Source organism: Myodes glareolus, chromosome 11 (genome assembly GCF_982192425.1).
Source record: "Myodes glareolus chromosome 11, mMyoGla1.1, whole genome shotgun sequence".
Classification (NCBI taxonomy): domain Eukaryota; kingdom Metazoa; phylum Chordata; class Mammalia; order Rodentia; family Cricetidae; genus Myodes; species Myodes glareolus.
Window position 1 is genome coordinate 85,513,403 of NC_142036.1, and position 16,914 is coordinate 85,530,316.

The 16,914-nt window shown below is 43.2% G+C and overlaps 1 protein-coding gene and 1 long non-coding RNA gene across 2 annotated transcripts in view; one reads left to right on the top strand and one right to left on the bottom strand.

The window, feature by feature from the left end:
* Positions 1 to 16,914, top strand: part of Lrrc72 (leucine rich repeat containing 72) — a 45,081-nt gene that overhangs the window by 21,795 nt on the left and 6,372 nt on the right. The window contains exons 4-5 of the mRNA XM_048415899.3: positions 8,114 to 8,195; positions 9,275 to 9,385. Coding sequence (XP_048271856.1) covers positions 8,114 to 8,195; positions 9,275 to 9,385 — 193 coding nt within the window. The remainder of the gene's footprint in view (positions 1 to 8,113; positions 8,196 to 9,274; positions 9,386 to 16,914) is intronic.
* LOC125388023 (uncharacterized) lies at positions 4,368 to 16,770 on the bottom strand. The gene is made up of 5 exons (XR_007228084.3): positions 16,646 to 16,770; positions 14,403 to 14,471; positions 13,064 to 13,216; positions 4,775 to 5,408; positions 4,368 to 4,666 (listed from the first exon to the last, which is right to left on the bottom strand). It is a non-coding gene; the product is annotated as an uncharacterized LOC125388023 (long non-coding RNA).

Consider the following 16,914-nt stretch of genomic DNA (forward strand, 5'->3'; position numbering starts at 1 on the left):
AATATGTGCACACACTCTCACACACATACACAAAAAGATTAAAACATACGTAAGATGAAAATCTAGCTGGGCATAGCAGCGCTGACCTTTAATCCTAGCAGCCAGAAGGCAGAGGGAGATAGGGAGGCAGGTGAATTTCCATACATATGAGATCCGCATAACAAGTTCCAGGCTAACCAGAGCTGTATAGTAAGACTGTGTTCCAAATAAAGAAAAATGGTAAAGTCTAAATGCTGATTGGATGTGTAAATACGTGTGATTGTGACTTGTCAATGCAAACCTCACTGTACGGTTGTCTGCAGGACAAAATTTAAGGGAACCCTGGTATTATGACGCACGGGTCAGAGTCCTCAGGAAAGCCTTTGGCAATCCTCTGCCCCAAGGGAAAGACTTAGAGCATCAGGGTTTTGAAATTCAAGCAGGAGAAAATGAGCTACATCTTGTAGGGACTCAAGGAGCATAATCCTCAGGCTCAGAATTTCCTGCCTTCAGCTCTGCCTGGTGTCTCTTGTTTAACTTCCTAGGAACTCTCTGCCCTGCTGTGTTCCAATCCATGATTTTGCTTTCTGTTCCATTCCATTTCAATCTGATCTGCTTCGGTCTTCTCTGGTCTGCTCTGCTCTGGTCTGTTCTGGTCTGTTCTCTTCTGTAGAATAACTCTCCAGTCCCTGTGTGGCAAGACAGTTAGGTGCCTACTGCAAGACTGGAAACACACTGAATAGAATGTTTACTTAGTTCTCTATACATTTACTATCAGCTCTGGAATAATATGTGATAGTTTAATATATGTATACCACATCATTAAATCATGTTCATTTAATGTAGTCATCATCTTAGTCACCTGTCATTTTAATGTGAAGCATTTAAAGCTATTATTATGAAATATAGCGTGCACTGTGGTTGCCCATTGAGTCTGTTCTATCTGAAACATAGTAACCTTTTATCACTAAGCCCAGATTCCCTCCTTCCTCAGTCTCTGCTTAGCCATCTCTCTTTTTTCTGCTTCGCCAACTTGACTTGTGTGAATTGCCTACACAAACGCATGATCACGGGACACTTGCCTCTCTGCACCGGGCTTGCTTTACCTAGAATAAAGGCTTCCAGGCTCCTTCATGTTGTCAAACAGGTTTCCTTTCCTTTCAAAGACTGACTGGTATCCCATCCTTTGTCCACCCATCACTGGTAGTTTGATTTCATATCTGGGTTATTGTGAGTAATCCTGCAGTAGATACAGGGTGCGGCTCTCACCACAGCGTTCGACTCCCTTGGAAATACCTTATGGAATGGGGTGTGTCCGGAGTGAACGTGCATTATTGACACAGTACCATGTCAAGGAACCTAGTGCCTCTGACCAAGGGAATGGCAAAGACTTTCCCCAGGTAAGGCACGGGGGAATGTCAAGGTCTTCCCTGGTTAGAGTTAGGATGTTGACAGTGTGCAGAAAGGAGCCCCACAGCTTCCTCCACCTGCCCAAGTTCAGCCTGTGACTGCGGATCTACAGATACCCCAGATTCGCTATGCTGCCTCCTCCTTCAGCGTGGAATAAACAGCAGCTTCCCCCTGCTAGCGAGTCTCCATCACGCTAGACTCTTCCTTTAGTGTGTAGGAAAAAGTACTTGCCCTCATCCTCAGGCACGCATTGCCTCAGACCCTGGCTTTTCCCTGTAGAAGTCTATAGATTCTTCGTTCCTATTGCCGGCAGTAGCTCAGTCATTAAGCAGTGGTGTTTGTGTCCGGAGGATGCAGTAGTTTTATTCTAGTTCATTAAGGAAAGTCTGTACCATTTTCCATGGCAATTACTAATCTATTTTCCCACCAGTGCACAAGAACCCCTTTTTCCGTCTTCTGCATATCCTTAGGAATATTTATCATTCATCTTTTCTTCATAAAAAGCCATTCTGACATACAAGGTGACATAATAGTGTGGTTTTAGTTGGTATTTCCCTAAAGTTTAATCATGAGAGCTTTTGTTTTGGTTTGGTTTCGTTTGGTTTTGTCCTGTAACTAGCTCTTGTAGACCAGGCTGGCCTTGAACTCACAGAGATCCCGCCTACCTCTGCCTCCCGAGTGTTGGGATTGAAGGCATGTGCCACCGGTGGTGGCCTGGCTACGAGAGAATATTTGCATATGTACCTGTTAGCCATGTTTATGGTTCATTTTTCATAAACATCTGGCCAGGTCCTTTGTCCATTTTTCTCCGTCAAATACCTACTGTGTGTGATTTTATTAATGAGACTCTGGTCCAGCTGTGCACACTGTTAGGTAAATGACATCTTTTTTTCAGCTCCAGGACCAGGCAAGAACAGAGTAATCTACTGTCTATAAACTTGAAGGGTGATAGCTCTGGGTTAGGCTGATTTCTCAAGAAATCTGAGACGGCGGAGCCGGTCTGCAGTGGATCTGTCTATGCAGAGGTAGACTGAGGAGATACTAGGAGTGGTGGCCGCCTTGATGGCCTCAAACAGCTGGGTCCTGCCTATCGCTGGCAAGGCAGCACTCCTCTTCCGCGGCCATGTAGTTATGCTCAGCCAATAGCGGTTCTTGTTCTTGGCGCCCACCACACCCACACCCAATCCTGGATGGTCTGAGCCGCTGCCTCCCCAGAACGCAGGGCAGTGGAGGAGAATCACCTAAGAGCGACTCCTGCAGAGCTCCGCTGGCCTTGGCGCCCCCAGAACCACTCTCCTTGACCCACTTTCAATCCAGTTGTTTACCTGCTGTAGTTTTTCTTTGTTTGGTTTTCCTTTTCTGGTTTCTAATATGTTTTACCTGTTACTCTTTTTTCTTTGACTCTGTGGGCTGTTTCTTCAAGTTGTTCTTATTTCTTTGGTTGTCTATTTCTCCGCCTATTACTTGTGCTTAGAGGATTATACCAAAAATTCATGGCCGGATCACTCAATGTATGTGGCTTTTTCTGTGTTTTCTTATAGTCTTACTCTTATAGATAACTTCAGATCTTCTAAGTCTTTAGTTTATCATGAGATAATATTTTGCATACAGTTTGAGATGAGGGATCTTGTCTCATTCTTTCACGTGTGAGCAACCAGTTTTCCCAAAAACATTGATGGAGGTGAAAACCTTTTGTCCATGTATGTTCTTGGTACCATCTCAATAATCATCTGGGAAGCTGGAGAGAGGGCTCAGCAGTTAGGAGCAGAGGCTTCTCTTCTGGAGGGCCAGAGTCAGATTCTCAACACCCACATGGTGGCTCACAGCCGTCTGTAACTCCAGGTCTAGGGGATCTTTTGGACTCTAGGGCACTGTAGGCAGGTGGTGTACAGGCATACACGCAGGCAGAAACCCATACACATAAAATAAAATTTAATTTTTAAATATCAATTGACATAAATATGTGTGTCTGCTTCTGGAGTGCCTTTATTGTTCAGAGTGTCTCATTTTATGTTGGTGGCAGTTGCCCGCTGTGCTGTTTTAGAATCAGGGAGTAGAATGGGCCCAGCTTTATTGTGTTTGTTCAAGGAATTTTGGTTATTTGGGGCCTTTTGTGGGTACATGTGAATTTAAGGCTATTTTTCTCTCTTTTTAAAAAGTGTCATTGGGGAAATTGATAGAAATTGCAGTGCTTTGGGTGGCATGGTTAATTCTAAGTCATGGACAAGGGATGCCTTTCTACTTATTTGTGTTTTCTACAGTTTCCAGTAAAAAGGTTATTTTGCCTCTTTGATTAAACTAACATATAAATATTTTTATTGTTATAACTACTATGGGTACTATTATTTTCTTAATCTTCCTCTGGGAGTTAACAATAACTTCTTATTGTTACCTAGATGTTGGTTTTTATCCTATTTTCCTGTAGTGCTGGGGGTTGCCAGGCAAATATTCTACTGCTGAACCACATCCCCAGCCTTATTAGCATCTAGAAGTGCAGCTAAGTGTGTATGCTTATTTTTTGTCCTATAACTTTATTTATATCAATTGATCAGTCATAATGGGCTTTATGAATATTTTATCAGTATATATTAACTATACATAATACTGGTTTTCAATATGACACCTTTGCACATGTACTTACTCGACCATTTTAGCAATGTTTTGCTAGGAGTGGTCTTCTCCATTTATGATCCGGTCATCAGCATCTAAAGATAACTTCATTCCTGCCTCTCCTAGGAAGAGAACCTTTTAGTCTAGGACTTTTATTAATGTGTAGGAAGTGGTAAGAGCATGGAGTCGTTTATCTTTGCCAATGAACTTTGAGCTTTTTACATCGGGAGCTGTTGTGAGTTCATCAAAGACGTATCATATTGAGGTCCATCCCTCAATCTGATCTACTAAGAGTTTTTGAGATTGCCTGACAAGTCAAGAGTCTTGTGGCCAGACTCTACATTGTTATACATACATGAAGGAGAGGATTCCACGTTTTCATTTTTCTTTATATTCAGGTCAGGTATTTTGAGACACATTTAGACATTTGGGGAGGTGATGGCTAAAATGTAAGAAATAATTTATAGAATATGTTTCATGACTCAGCCTGATTTCAAAGGAATGACTTACAGGTCATTATACAGAGCTACCCCAAGTTAAAGAGCTTGACAACTTGCCAGTGTTTGGCTGCGGCATCAGTCAAGCTTAAGATTCGAATCTTGACTTTGCTATATACATGCTCTGTACCTTCAGAAGTTGTTCAGTTTTTCTCATCTTTAGTTTCCTCCTGGGTAGATGATAGAAAAAATAAATAACGTAAAATAAACAAAATGATCCTTTCTTAAGGATCACACTAGGAAATATCTGTAAAAACACATCTAGCCTAATGCCTCACCTGTAATAAACAAGGAGTGTCCTCTTTTGAAAGATCTGTGTAGTTAAGTTTATGTCTGTGCCTGAGTGCGTGTGTACACACCACAGGTGTACATCAACTTGCAAGTTTCTGAAGAGGGCATCAGATCCTATGGAACTGGATTTACAAGCAGTTGTGAGCCACTGCGTCGGTGCTGGGAACCAAACCCAGATCCTGTGCCAGAGCACTTAGTGCTCTCAACTACTATGGAACCACCTCTCCAGCCCCATGTCCTCTTTCTTTCATCTCCGTGCCCCTACGTCATCAGTCCTCAACTCTAAGCTGTTTATTTCCCCCACTTGAGATCTTTGACGTTGTTTTAGAGAGGTTTTATTATCACATTGCTAAGTGTGTGCTATTGGCATCTACTAGTTATGTGCTGGGAATGCTACTATATGTGCTTCTGTGTCCAGGTGGCCCCATGCCAGAACAAGCCTAGAATTATCTGTCTGAATGACCGGCAGTAGCAAAGATGCAGCACCCTGGCTCTAGAACCAGTGTTCTAGAGTGTGTTTGCTTCATTTTTTTGATTCATACTGGTCTTCATTTTCTCCAACGGCTTCCAAAAATACTGTTGGCGAGAGGCTGCTCACTTGTTTCCAGGTTATTCAGACTCCTGAAATGATCACACAGAAATCTGTATTAATTGCAGTACTGTTTGTCCAATGGCTTACTAACACATCTCTATTAATCTGTGCATTACCACGAGGTCGTGCCCAGATTTTGGTGGGATTCAGCACAGGAGTCTGCCCCAGTGACTACATGGTTTCTCACTGACCTGCCTTCTTTCTCCCAGCATTCAGTTTAGTTTTCCTGCCTAACTCTATTCTGCTAAGCTACTGGCCGAAACAGATTTATTCAGTAACCAATAAAAGTAACACATAGAAGGACTTTCCACACCGAAGTACTTTACATACAAGAGCTCTCTCATATGAATTAATAATGATGGTTGAATAAACAAAGGAAATTACTTGCTGTAATGTAATACACACACACACACACACACACACACACACACATATAATTCCAAGCTTTGAATTAAGGTCTATGATTGTGAATGTTGCACTAAATATAAATTTTACTGCCATAAGATCTTCTTTAGAAAGAAAAGTATAGGTTTATAATGGGTAGCTGTATTACAGTTTTATTTTAATACTGTCTTGAGTATCATAATCTTCTCATTCTGTTTCTGGCTTTAACAACCTGCTAAGTTTCCATATCATTTAAATTATGTGAATCTTACCTTGGAACCATTTCATTTTCTTCCATCCCTATTAGTTTACTTTGGGATTGTATATGTTCTCCTGAATTACAGTAATGCCCTCATAACTTGTCTCCTGCCAAATACACAGGATATTTTGAGCTGGATATTTTCTTTCTGACATTAAGTTGGATGATAACACTCTCCTGGTCCGTGTAACTGAATGGCTTCCCAGAGTCACCCTCTTCTGGCCTTGTTTCTTTCCATTCCCCCTTACTTCAACACACAGGAGAATCTTTATATCCCAATAATCATGACCCATAAATGTGAATATTCTGGAAAACTAGGATTCTACAGCTGAGGTGACACTGTCAGGATCGACACATTCTTCTTGTATGAATTAATAATGCAAGAAATAATAATGCAAGCAACTCTTCAGCAAGGGTTGTAAATGTGTATCGGGCAAGTGACTGGAAACCATCCTAGTTAGCTCTGCTGAGTTTCCCATGCTGGTGGTTATTCTTAGAGCAGACCACTGTGAAGGGACAGGACAGAAGGCAGTGGACTCCTGCCGGAAGCCAGGAGAGAAAGCACAAAGGGACAGGAAGTCAAGGGAGACTTCCTTCTCTACTTGGCATGGTTCTTCCTACCTTGTGAAGTCATGCTTCTCTCTGGCATTTATGACACTGTGGCAGCATTAGTGCTAGCTGTGCTGAGCGAGTGCTCTCATGATTTGGAAACGAGGAGCCATGGATGTGTCTATTTTGGCATCATAAATTGTGAGCGCTACTAATAGAAGAAGTTGAAGATAATTTGTCAAAGCAGCCTTCATCCTTCAGATGCAACCTAAAATGGCTTTTCTGAACTAGGAGAGGGACACAGACTTTCAGTAAGCGCTCCGAGACAGTGGGGTTGGCATCCATATAACTGGCTTTTCATCCAATGGTCAAACAGGTCTGTCTCACGAACTATAACAGGTTCTAGCTTTAGAAAAATAAGTTTATACTCATGAATTTAAAAATCATGTAAAACCTGGTCAGTAATTATTTCAGGAGACCCCTCCCCCTAGCTACATATATATATATATATATATATATATATATATATGTGTGTGTGTGTGTGTGTGTGTGTGTGTGTGTGTGTGTGTATGTATGTATATGTATATATCATATATATATCATAGTCCTACATGGAGCAGTAGGGCAAACGCTCTTCAATTTAATTATCTGCCACTCTTAGAATGTGTCTTCCCCTGTCCTGTGCCCTACTGTGTCTCAGCATATCAGATGAGATTATAGAGTTGGGGCCAGCGAGGTAGCTCAGAGGGTAAAGGCTCCTGTCACCAAGCCTGATGGCCTGAGCTCAATTCCCAGGACCAACATTGTGGAAGGAGAGCAGCAGCTTCTGCAGTTGCCCTCTCTCCTCCACACACGCACTCGTGTGCATAGAAATAAAGCCTAGGAGAAAACAACCAAGAACAAAAGAAGGGAAGGAGGAGGGCCACGCTGTGCCTGGTGCCCTGGCTGCGGCTGTGGCATGCAGAGCTGCCAACACCAACCCTCCTTAGCAGAGCTGCGTCCTGTATGGAGGTGCGAGGCCTTTGCTTCCGTGGGTGCAAAGGATATTGGAGCAGCAGAAGAGACATGCCCCAGAGCACTGCAAGAAGAAAACGCAGCATCAGAGCATTACTAACAAGGTCTGGATCAGAGAGATGTCCAGAGAAACATGAAAGACGGCCAAATGCAGTGATAAAATAGTTGGGGGATGCAGGAAGGTCAGAGAGCGACTTTAGAAAATCTCTAGAATTGTGTCAGTGCAATGTCGCATGGTTTGATATGTTGTGCTGACCTGGATCTGATTCTGGCCCGTGATGGGAAATGTAATGTACCAGGAGACAGCGGCTCTGAAGGCCAGGGGACAGTTTGGCCCAGCTATGCTCAGAAAGCTCTGTTGTTAAGTTGCTTAAAAACATCTTTTCTTTCACACAGCCATGACAAAAAAAGAGTTCAGGTACAACTTGGAGCCCAGTCCAAAAGGACCACAGTAGTAGTGGTTGTTATAAGCCACACTGATGGTGTCTTACGATTATAAATATAATATATATAGTTTTTCATTTTCAGCTACATGGGATAGGATTTTTGACTAGAAACTATCGTCTGACAGAACTGTATCTAAACAACAATGCAATATTTGAGATAGAAGGTATGTCTCAAAACTTTCTTGATTGAATAATTTTTAATTAAATAATAACTTTTAACTGTAATGATTGCTAACAAAATACAAAAATCTCTTATCATGTCTACTAAAATTATGTGATATCTATTTTAAATGATCTACATTTAATTTTTTAAAAATTTGTTAGGCTACTTTTTTAGTTCAACATTATATGTCTTATTCAAAACTTAAGAGGAATATTTTTTATAGTAGTACCATTCTGCAGCACAGTAAGATACACACTAGCTACGGAGGAACCTAAGTATAGCAACATTTAGGACTAGGAATAAATATAAAAACTGTACTTTGTCTTAAAATATTTTATTGCCTGGAATTTTATCAGTCAAGTTCCTGTTTCCACTGTCTTAATTTTATAACAGTCTCTATGCTGACAACTTCAAGCCAGGTATAAAAGTGTATGACAGGCCATTTTCCGGAGACATGATGGGTTACTGGAGCAAGCCTTTGGCTATGAAATAATCATAAAACCAGAATGTCAAACATTCTAACCCTCCCATGATAAGCCCCTATACTGCTAAGGAAGAAACTGTTCCAATTTAACCATACTTTGATTATCACACAGATTCATCCCACTTTCATTTATGTTACAAATGATTTCGAATGTGCCATTCAGGAGAACAAAAATGAATATATGGTTTCCCATTCTACAACCAGCTAAGCAATTTGAAAAGAGTGCATTGAATGACTTTGATTTGCATTATAATATGAAGTAACGCTGGCTTACATATACTGGCACACACATGGCAAAATCAAAGAGGACGAATATAACTCACACATGATATTCAAACCATCAAAATCATTGCCACAGAAAAATGGCTGACGCAGCAACAGTAGCAAGAAATGACGCAATAACCCACATCCCAGTCAGGTGTTATTATTGCACACTTAATCATAACTCAGGATATCATCGATAGGCGTTCACTTTGTTTTAACCAGCTCTAATGCATTCTCATGCTTAGTTATGACATCTAATTACTATGAAGAGATTCTTATTTATATTTGTCAATGTAAAAAGCAGAATTGATCTAAAACCCTTTTGTTTTTAGGCCTGCATAACCTGCCTTCCTTGCATATTCTCCTGCTGCACCACAACGAGCTAACAAACACTGAGGCTACGGTGAAGGAGCTGAAGGGAATGCAGAACCTGAAGACCCTAAGTACGCACTTCTCTATGTCCTTAAGTCAAGGCGGTGATAGCACACGATGCTGGGTTTCCGTTCCGAAAACCAGCCGAGAGAAGCAGGCTTGCAGTTGGAAGGCTTAACCCATTCTCTAGAGTGTGACGAGATTTTGCTCTTCTTTTATCACATGAGCAACAGATAGAAAGTAATCATTAGTAGAACAGTAGGGTCGTGAGAGATGAAAACGACCGAAGTAGCAGACGGCAATGTGTGTGTCCAAGCCTAGTCTCGGTTTGATCTCAAAAGTCAGCAGCATCATTCCAATTATAGGAGTGGTCTCTATCGGGCACATCTGCACAGGCAGAGGCTACGGGGGTTTGTGTCTCGGGGCTGAGAGGGGAGGGAATTCGGGGTGATGGGTGAAACGGAAGGGGTATGGTGTTTCTCTGGGGTGAGAAATGTTTTAAAATTGATTGTGCCGACAAGTGGTTCAGATCGGGGCATTACTGACTATGCATGAATTGTGTGTGTTAAGCAGGTAAATGTATGCGGCATGAGGTCTATTGAATAAAGTAAATTAACAAAAAAACATTGGCACTTTCACATATTTGAGAAGCAGCCTTTGATCACTTCTACTGAGTGGTGCCCAGCCAGACACTGACTGCTGAAGTGGAAGCTGTATCTACGTAGGAACAGAGCAAAACCTATCGGTGAAGCTCGCCTTTCAATGTGCTGTGGTCTTGGAGGGTTTGTAAACATGCACACAGCTACAAGACAAGGCAGATGATTCCGGGTGTACAGGTGGAAAGCCTCGTGACCGATGAGGTTTGCAGACCTGAGCTTGGAGGCCTCTGCTTGTGAAGACACAGGCGTGTTCTCTTCCTCATCTTTCAGAATTGTATAACCTAGTGTAGACGGTGATGGCTCTGGTCAACGCATAGCAGAACTAAAGGTTCCGTAGCCTTTCGCTGTTATCAGAAAACTCTCGTGCGCTGAAGGAGAAATGACTCAGGGGCCTAAAGTAGACTTTTAAAAACGCAAATAGTGAAAAATCACAAAACCACAAGAGTGCTTGGCAAGTCAGGAATTGCTCTAGAGATGTACTGAGATCACCTGCCGTTAGGATTTTTTCCCAAACTCTGATATTCCGTCAGAGTCTTGGATTGGTCTGCCTACTTATCTAACCCTCCCACATCAAGCAAATGTTTCCACAATTAAAGGTGTATGCTAGACCCAGATCTCTCATTATCATTGTATTTCTACAAAACAGGCTCTTAGCTATCACCCAGAATCTCTTCACACACTGAGCTAATTCTCCAAAGCAATTCTTAAGAAAAACTTCTTGTTGTCAATGTTACTTTGAGACAGGAAAACCAAATTATTGCATGTGTAGGATATAAATAAAATAATTAAGAAGTTGCTTAGAAATTATGCTCAGTGGGAGATGGATTCAATAGAACTGCTGCTTTAAACAATAATCACATAGTAATATTTCTGATGCCCTTCCTGTTAAGAAACTGTTTTCTTACAATGCTATTTCAATTTCACAGCAATGCTATGATGAGGTTGGAATTATTCCCTCCTCAGTGGTGAAGATACAAGGCTCAGAGACTTACTACATTACAAGTGTAGAAACAAATCCATGCCTTGTTTTATTGATCATTTATTGATTCATTCATCTAATGTTTATAATTTATTCATTTGATGTGTAGGGAATCACTCATTCACCATCTGATTCTGCATTTATTAACAGATCCCAAAGTTGAAGAAAAACCTGATTGGGGCTTCTGTTGGGTTTACAATTATATAGCTTGTAGACTAGGTTCTTGAAGGAGCTATTTGTACAATTTGCTGCATGTAAAATTAACTGCTTAAGTAAGGCTGTGCTATAAAACAACATCCAGAGGACAGTATGTACCCCTGGCCTTCATAGGGAACAGGGCTGTGCGACCCAGGATGCCTGGTTCAGAGCTGAATGAACCTAATAACCCAGGTCCTGGTGTCAAGGGTACATATGTGCACACATGTCAGGCTTGAGTTAGGGATGAAATACCCACATTCTTTAGAGGCCGGTCTGATAATGAAACATCCTGTCAAGACAGTGAAAATCACCTCTGCTTAAAACCCTGATGATATCCTTCAGGTTACAGTCACATGTCCCACCTGAGAAACTTGCCATGGGTCATTTCCTTGAACTGACTGGAAATACTTGGTAGCTTGTGGTCCCACGCCCTACTCTGGTTGCAGACAGTCCATGAGGAAACAGTGTGCACTCAGCAGACTGCCAACATCTGTGTACTGATGTCCTCACAGTAGCTTCTCAGTCGCCCCGTTAACATCTTAGAATAGACTCGGCTCATTAAAACGAGAAAACTATGCATTTCAAATGTTGCAATTTTTCTCTTTTCAAGTAAGAAAACCATCTAAAAATCTAAAGTGCTTCCACTTCAATCATAAGTTCTTCCGAGGGTGAGAAAACAGCCTGGGGATAAGGTTCCAACCCATTTCAACACTGCACCCTCCTCTGGCATTTATGAGAAAAATTGCCAACAATTGCCCAGAAGACGGAGGGCTGGGAGCTTCAGGGAGGCCTGCAGCCAGAAGCAGAGTGTGAGGTCTGGTGCCTGGAATTCCTGTCTTCCAGGCCCGGCAGGGCCCCACCTCCACTCTCCAGGAGGTCTACCTTTCCACGCCCTCCCTGTGCAGTTCCATCTTTCTCTTCTGCCCTCCAAACTCTGCAAAAGGGAATCCTCATGTGTCCCAGTCCAGTGTACCAGGGACGAGTCTTCCCCCCTTCCTCAGCCTGCTCTTTGATGAAACATTGTGACCAAAAGCAAGCTGGGGAGGAAAGGCTTTATTTGGCTTACACTTCACAGTCCATCACTTAAGGAAGTCAGGATAGGAACTCAAACAGGGCAGGAGCCTGGAGGCCGGATTTGGTACAGAGGCCATGGAGGGGTGCTGCTTGCTGGCTTGCTCCACATGGCTTGTTCAACCTGCTTTCTTATAGAACCCAGGACCACCAGCCCAGGAATGGCCTATACACAATCACTAATTAAGAAAATGTTCTACAGGCTTTCCTACATCCTGATCTGATGGAGGTATTTTTCTCAATTGAGGTTTCCTGCTTTCAGGTAGTGCTAGCTGGTGTCAGGTTGTCATAAAACTAACCAGCACACAACACTAAATGCAAAATATCAATAAGGCTCTTAATCCATTGCCTTGCCTTATTCTTTACTCTTCTCCCTCAGATTCTCTACACTCCACTAATGTAGGCAGAGGCTGCTTGTTCATTCCCAGCCACCCAGACCCTAAATAATCACACAGAAACTATATTAATTACGACTCTGCTGGGCCTATTGCTCAGGATTCTTATTAACTAACTTACATCTTGAATTAACCCATTTCTGTTATTTTTTATTTTACCACGAGGTTCATGGTTTACTGGTATGGTTCCCGGGGTGTCTGTCTCCTTTGGTGGCTACATGGCATCTCTCTGACTCTGCTGACTCTCTCTAAATACCCTCTCTCTCTATCTCTTTCAGCCTGGCTATATTCTGCCCTGCTGTAGGCCAAAGCAGCTTCTTTTAATAACCAATGGTAGTAGGGCATATTCACAGCATACAGAGGGGAAGCACACATCACACTAAATCCACTTAGCAATTTGCATTTCATAATAGGCATGGCCTTTTTAATGGAGCTTCAGGGACCAACCTTGTTGGAGGGGCTCTGTGTCTGCACAGGTCCTACCCTCCAGCATTCTCTTCTCAGCTGTTGATGAAGGATGCTGGACCTCAAGGCCTCTTCCTCTGAGTCTGTCTGTAATGCCCTTGAGGGTGGTGGGCAACCTCTTTCCAACAAGACAATCTATGAAGCAAACAGAACTCCTAGGTCATCCCCAGCTACTTACGTGAGGAAGAGAATGTTATGTTCTCCCTCTTTCCATCTCTGCTCTAGCCCAGTTTCCCTGTTAAATCAATGATGATGCCTTACTTAGTGTGTGGAATGGTAGCTCACAAATTTGGTTAGAAACAGATAGCGCTACCAGGAGAGATGGAGGTCCAGCTTTATGTGACCTCAAAACCTAGCTGTCTAATCATGGTTAGCAAGTTGAGCTTCCTTCTGCGGGGTGCTGTTCTGAATGAGTTTTTAATTCCCACATATGACTATCCTCATCTATTAAAACAGATATGCTGTTTCTCTGTTGATTACATCAGCTTTATTCCCCTTTGGGAAAAAGAAAAGGGTCTCATGTGTAGCCTAGGTTGATATCTAACTACAAAAGTAGCCAAGGATGACCTTGAACTTGTGATTGCCCCTGTGGTTACAGGTGGATATCACTACACCTCGCTTTACGTGGTGCTGAGGATTGAACTCAGAGCATCACACTAGGGAAGCACTGTAGCCACCCTGCTAGAAGCCCAGTTCATATTATTATTATTATTATTTTACTAAAATATTTTAAGAATATTTGGATCTTTTGGGCTGGATAGATGACTCAGCTGTTAAAGGCCAAGGCTCACAACCAAAAAGACAAGACTATTTGGGTCTGTTTCCATGATGACTTTTAAGTTCTGCTTTAGAAGTTGTTGGTTTGGTTTTTTTTTAATCAATGGGAGCCAATTATTTAGATGACTCTGTCACTCTGCGTCTTCCTGTCATCTTTCATTAAGGATCTCCGCACGTGTGACTCATCTAACTCAAGTTGGTGCAGTAAGGTGGCGGAGACATTTTGATATATTATTGGGTAAATGTAAATTGCTTAGACTCCGACTTCCAAATTAAGATAAGCAAGACAGTGCTGGCGCCACTGAGGTGTGCTTCGTAAGTAGCCTAGAGGGAAAGGTGGATTAAATAGTATTAACCTATTGAAAGCGAAAGTGTAAGCAATTTCGCTTCATAGCCGCTGCAGGAATGTGCCCGCCCATACATCACACAAGGCTTTCAGAACACTTAGACACAGGAAACTGATTTCATATCTCAGAAACTTAATTTATGGTAATTTTAGGGCCAGTCATCCAAAATGCATAAATCCAGAATGTTTAATACGTACCAGCATAGATGTGGGAGGTGGGGATGAAGGGAACTAAAAGCAAGATTGCTTCCTTCTAAAATGCAAGAGCTAGAAAAAAAAGCGAAGAATAACTGTGAAATGTCTTCCAGATTATTCAGTGCAACTTGTTTTTCTCAGGAAATGTCCTCAGAGGCTAAGGTGACTGTTAGGTTTGCCACCTTTCTGCCCGAGGGGTTCTATCTTAGGATGGGATGAGCAGGGAGCGCCATGGGCTTCTCTATCTAGTGGCTTTGCTCTGACGGCTGGGGCTTTATTCAGATGCAGTTAGAAGCAGCTCAGTCAAGTGCTCCTCTCACAAGCACGAGAGGACTTACATCCTTTCCCTAGCAACCATGGAAAACTGTGCGCAATGGTGGTCCATGCTTGTGATTCCAGCGCTGGGGAGCAGAGAAGGAGGGGCCCTGGGACCTCAGTCCAGGCTAGTTGGTGGTCTCTGTGTGCCTTTTCACATCTGTTCTGTCAGACTGGCTTCATGCTCACCCACGCAGGTCCACTTTACATCCCTTTAAGAGCAAACTTTAAGCCATTTTTCCTTGAATTTTCCCTCACTTCTCCCAATACTTAGCTGTTTGGCCACTCACTCTACATCCTCCCACATCTTCCCTTGTTCAGTTAAGTGTATCCGTCGTGTGGCATGTCTTTGCCCTGGCTCACTTCAGCTCCCTTTAAAGCTCATGTAAGAATTTGACTAGGCAGAAAAGCTTGTGTTGATACAACACACATCTCAATGTCTTTTACTGACAGAGAATACATCCAGGTATTGTTTATCTTCAGTTTTTAGTGCATTTGTTGTTTTTCAAACGTACCTCTCTGGTCTTCTTTACGTTGCAAGCTATGCATCCTAAATGTTAATCATCTCTTATGGGCTCTGATGCTTGATATAATCATCCATTTGTTAAAACCCTCCTTGTTTTATGAATAGTCTAAGAGCAGTGCTCTTAAATTTAGCAAGTGAGTGAGTGAGTGAGTGTGGAAGCCACATCTTGGCGTCCACAGCTGTGCGGAAGCCGGAGCTCTTTGCTCTACTGCCATCTAGTGGTTCCCTGCTTTATGTGTTTTTCAGAAGCAGTCTGAAGATGCCACAGTGGAAGTCACAAAAACTTCATTTCACAATGTGTCTAAATAGTCTCATTTAATATTATGGAAGAATGAACAGATGAAATATGTCACCAGAAAATAAAACACTCAAAATTTCTAGTTAAAGCATTTTTTAAAGTCCCGCCATGTTGGTTTTTTAGGGTTGATTACGTCAGAAGCACCATGATCTTCTGAGCTGTTCCCACCACCGCTTTCTCCCCAGCATTGCCCAGAACCTGTTCCCACCACCTCTCCCTCCCTACCACTGCCCCGGACCTGTTCCCACCATCTCTCCCTCCCACCACTGCCCAGGATCTGTTCCCACCACCTCTTCCACCCACCACTGCCCCGGACCTGTTCCCACCATCTCTCCCTCCCACCACTACCCAGGATCTGTTCCCACCACCTCTTCCTCCCACCACTACCCAGGATCTGTTCCCATCACCTCTTCCTCCCACCACTGTACAGGATCTGAGCTGTTCCCACCACCCCTCCCTCCCTAGCACTGTCCAGGACCTGTTCCCACCACCTCTCCCTCCCTACCACTGCCCTGGACCTGTTCCCACCACCTCTCCCTCCCACCACTGCCCAGGATTTGTCCCCACCACCTCTCCCTCCCCTCCACTGCCCAGGACCTGTTCCCACCACCTCTTCCTCCCACCACTGTACAGGATCTGAACTGTTCCCACCACCCCTCCCTCCCTAGCACTGTCCAGGAAATGTTCCCACCACCTCTTCTTCCCACCACTGCCCAGGATCTGTTTCCACCACCTCTTCCTCCCACAACTGTCTAGGATCTGTTCCCACCACTGCTCCCTCCCCAGCCCTGTGGTGCAGAATCAGGTTCATTGCCCATCCCTTAGCCCCACGAGTCCTGCCATCAGAAGCAAGATGAGATGAGCATCCACTCCTGTGTAGCTCTGCTCCTACTGAGGCCTCCCAGTGCTGCTGGTCTATGCGTCCCTGAGCACAGCAACAGTGAGGTTTAGGGAGAAAACTGTTGGCCAGTGTACTGTGGCACTGCCTGTCTCTGCCCAGCCCCCACACATTACTCCAGAGACCAGAACAATTCCAGTGGCATTTCATGAAAAGCATCCTCAAGACTTACATAGAGCTAGCATCGAGTTCTTCTTTGTCAAACTTACCTATGGACAATCAAAGTTTCCTCTTTTGTGCCAGATCTGAGCCAAGCTAGCACTGTGTCTGATGGGCAGTGGCAAACAGGAAACTCTGAACGAATGAAAACAACCAAGAGGGAAATGGGTGGGGCTCTAAGGAACCACGTGATGATACTGTGGGCTGGACACCAGGTCCAGCTGCTCATCTTTCAAGAATGATCCTTGTCCTGTTCACAAGCCTTGCATCTTCTGTCTTAATAGGTGGTAACAAACAACCGTTGTGAAGGCTGACCTCT